Source organism: Bradysia coprophila, unplaced genomic scaffold (genome assembly GCF_014529535.1).
Source record: "Bradysia coprophila strain Holo2 unplaced genomic scaffold, BU_Bcop_v1 contig_232, whole genome shotgun sequence".
Lineage (NCBI taxonomy): Eukaryota > Metazoa > Arthropoda > Insecta > Diptera > Sciaridae > Bradysia > Bradysia coprophila.
This window is the reverse complement of record NW_023503493.1, coordinates 15,095,746-15,099,084: the sequence shown is the minus strand read 5'-3', so window position 1 is coordinate 15,099,084 and position 3,339 is coordinate 15,095,746. Positions and strand designations below refer to the sequence as shown.

Genomic DNA, 3,339 nt, shown 5'->3' with positions numbered 1-3,339 from the left:
CTCAAACAAAATTTCAATTTGAAATGACCTAAACAGAATTTTTGTATCATTGCTCAGGTTAACCTGAAACATCCTGGAATACGGACTCTATTTAATGTTTTACACTCGCCAAATCATGAAAACACTGAATATCACGCGTCAAAAGTTATCGGAAGCCACACTTTTTTAGTTCTCTCTCAGGTCTAGGGATCCAGGCGATGTTTTCCTTGATGGTGGAGTTTGTTTATGTTATTCGTCAAAGAGAGAAATTTGATATGAGGGCGGAGCTACTCTCCGTATCAACGAGTTGTGTGATGCAAAATGCACATCGAACGATCAACTCGTTCGGCTTTATATCGCGTATTTTCGATTTCGGTTTTATTCTCATTCTTCTTCTATACATTCAAGGTCAACCTTGAACGGTGTGTATTATATTAGGTTTTGTTGTTTGTGTATTTCATGGTGTGACGAGTGTAAAATTGTGTGCATCCAACGCACTTCAAGCAAAAGTGGTACTCTAAATAGGGTACTGAAGCTTGACAATGCTCCGTACAAAATTTTACCCTGTTAAAAGAGGGGAATAAAATTTCATACAGAATAGTACTCTATTTGGCAGCTGTTATAAATAGCCATCGACTTCGTCTCGACGAAACATACACACTTATGCAAAAATTATTCTGTCGGTTTACGAATTCACACGTATACTGTAATTTCGTGGTTTCAATCCAAGTGGTTCCAATAACTATTATCGTTGCTTAAGTTTATTCATGTGGGAAAAACAAGCCACATTGATGTTATGTTTAAGAAAACGGATCTGTAAAATTCTAAGAGTAAACAGACTAGTACATCTTTTAAGCTATTCTTCAACGGCAAGGGTATACCTATTTTAAAAATATCGCACTATGGTCATTTCCACGCAAAGCGCTTTCAGAAGTTTTAAATCGGTTTATACCTGATTATACAGATATCATGGTCTGTAAATATTGTTGCACAAACTAATTATGTGAACTTAAACCAGATTATTTGTTAATCATAAACGACCTGAAACCATAAGAGAGAAATAAACGAAAATATTTTTTAGAAACAAAAGTGGATAGGATCACATGAATTACTCATTGATAACCTTTTGAATGTCATATGGGAATCCGTCCAGCAGCAATGCCTTTGGTTTTTTTTTATTGTCGATCTTTCGTTTTTATGCGACTGCTGGAAGAAACATTTTTCGTTATCACCAGAACCAGTCAGTCAGTATGCCAGTATCAGTTAGTGTATCTGATGCAAGCCAACCATTAAATTTCTCGTAGTGACTGTACAGCGCGGTACAGCGACTATTGATGAGGGTTCACACACTTATTTTACGTCAGTTGGTAGATTTTTTGTAATCTGTGACCTTGGTCATTAAGTGAAATCGATGCTTCGCTGAAAAATCTGCATTTTGTCAGTACTCGTTATCAAAGAACAGGTTATGACATTCAACAGCCACTTTATTCTCTCTCAGCATTGAACGCTACTATATTTTTGCGAAGTAATAATTATGTAAGAAACAAAACCTCGACATCTTCACAATTGTGAAATATTGAACGGCCCCCTTTTGTCGCAACACTTTGTTGACTGTATTCAGTGAGGCAATTAACTAAACTGGTTCTAACCATCTTCATAAATCGTTTTTCGCATTTATAAAACTTTTTGGGCCAGTCGTAGTTCAACCTTCTGCAAGAGTCGGTCTTACACTATAATAAGATGATTCTAAATTCGTTGTGCGCATTCGCAATTTTCGTTTTTGCTCAAGTGAGTGAACAGATTCTGGAACAAAATATTGGATTGTAGTCAACGATTTTAAAAAGAATACTTTGTTTGTTCCATTCGTTAGTGCCATACAACAGTCACAGCAGCATCAACGCCTGAAGGTGACAAAAATGGGCTCAAAATAATTTGCCATTATCATTTGCATACATGGTATGCTCCCGACTTCAGGGACTATTCACCAGAAGTCATTGATCACACTCAATGCACACATATCGTTTACACAGACCGAGTAAGGTACACAGACCTGGCCGCCAACCGAACATTACACGATGGTAAAAAATTATTCTACAGTCGAGTGCCGGTGTTCCGAAAGAAAGGAATAAACGTTTCGATCAGTTTCTTTAAATTCAATGGCTATGAATTAGTTAGAGTGTACAATGCCACTGCACGAGCCACTTTTGTGGAATCACTTGTCGACTTTATGGAAAGAAACCATTTCAACGGGTTCGATTTATATTGGGATTGCAGATCCTGTTCGAAAGGCTCTTCACAAGATGTACATCAGGATGAAAATTTTATTGATTTGATTCGTCAGTTGTCTGAAGCATTTAAACCACGCGGTTGGCTCCTATCAACATTTGTGTCTTTAAGCGAACATGTAGTTCATCCCGGCTTCGACGTTCTGAAACTATCCGAGTACGTATCGTGAAAATTTCTTTTCTCATTTCCGTACCTTTATTCTACATTACTACTTTAGGTTCGTTGACTGGATGACCGTTAACAATATAATCCTGTCGCAGAATATCACCTCACACTTAGCTCCACTATTCTTGTATTCGGACGATCTACACCAAGAAACATCGACGAATTCGACTGTAAATTATTTGATTGAAAAGGGTGTACCATCACAGAAGTTGGTGTTGCCGGTTTCGTCTATAGGACGAATGTACCAGTTAACATCTGCTGAAGAGAGCGGCTTGTATGCACCAACCGACAACAGGTATACGTCTCATTTTTACGAAACTTGTAAAGAAGTTTTGAACGACAACTGGACAGTTGTACACGATTCCGATAAGAGAGTTGGATCGTACGCATATCATTCAAATAGATGGGTCTCTTATCAGGACGTTGAGGATGTTCAGCGCAGAGGCGAGTTCATAGTTCAGAATAATCTAGGAGGTGGATCAATTATGAACTTGAACTATGATGATTTCGAAGACAAGTGTAAATGTGGGAAAAATCCATTGTTGAAGGCATTGGTACAAGTGTTGCGTAACGTTGCAGGTCCGAAAATGAAAAACTGCACATGAAAGACATTTTTGTTTTGATTTTTAATACTCGATAATTGTTATCATTTAAATTAGCACACACAACGCACTGCTCCCTACAACAGTGTAACTGTACTAAGAAGAAATAAAAGGTAACATTTATGACTACAGCCATGTAGATAAGTGTTTTTTTTTCGAGAAATGTGAAAGAATAACGGAATGTACGTCCACCTAATAAAATTAGACTGACATCGGGGTCAGCCTATGCGCTGGGCAATATTATTTTTCATTTTTTTAATAAACAATCTGTTTCCATTTTGTCACTACCAATGAAATTTCCTCTCCA

At 37.4% G+C, this 3,339-nt stretch overlaps 1 protein-coding gene across 1 annotated transcript; it reads left to right on the top strand.

Moving 5' to 3' along the window:
• The first annotated feature begins 1,599 nt into the window (after positions 1-1,599).
• LOC119076899 (probable chitinase 10) lies at positions 1,600-3,135 on the top strand. The gene is made up of 3 exons (XM_037183911.1): positions 1,600-1,767; positions 1,850-2,421; positions 2,483-3,135. Exons 1-3 carry the CDS (start codon positions 1,720-1,722, stop codon positions 3,033-3,035), a joined length of 1,173 nt encoding a protein of 390 aa, XP_037039806.1. The 5' UTR covers positions 1,600-1,719; the 3' UTR covers positions 3,036-3,135.
• The last annotated feature ends 204 nt before the right edge of the window (positions 3,136-3,339 follow it).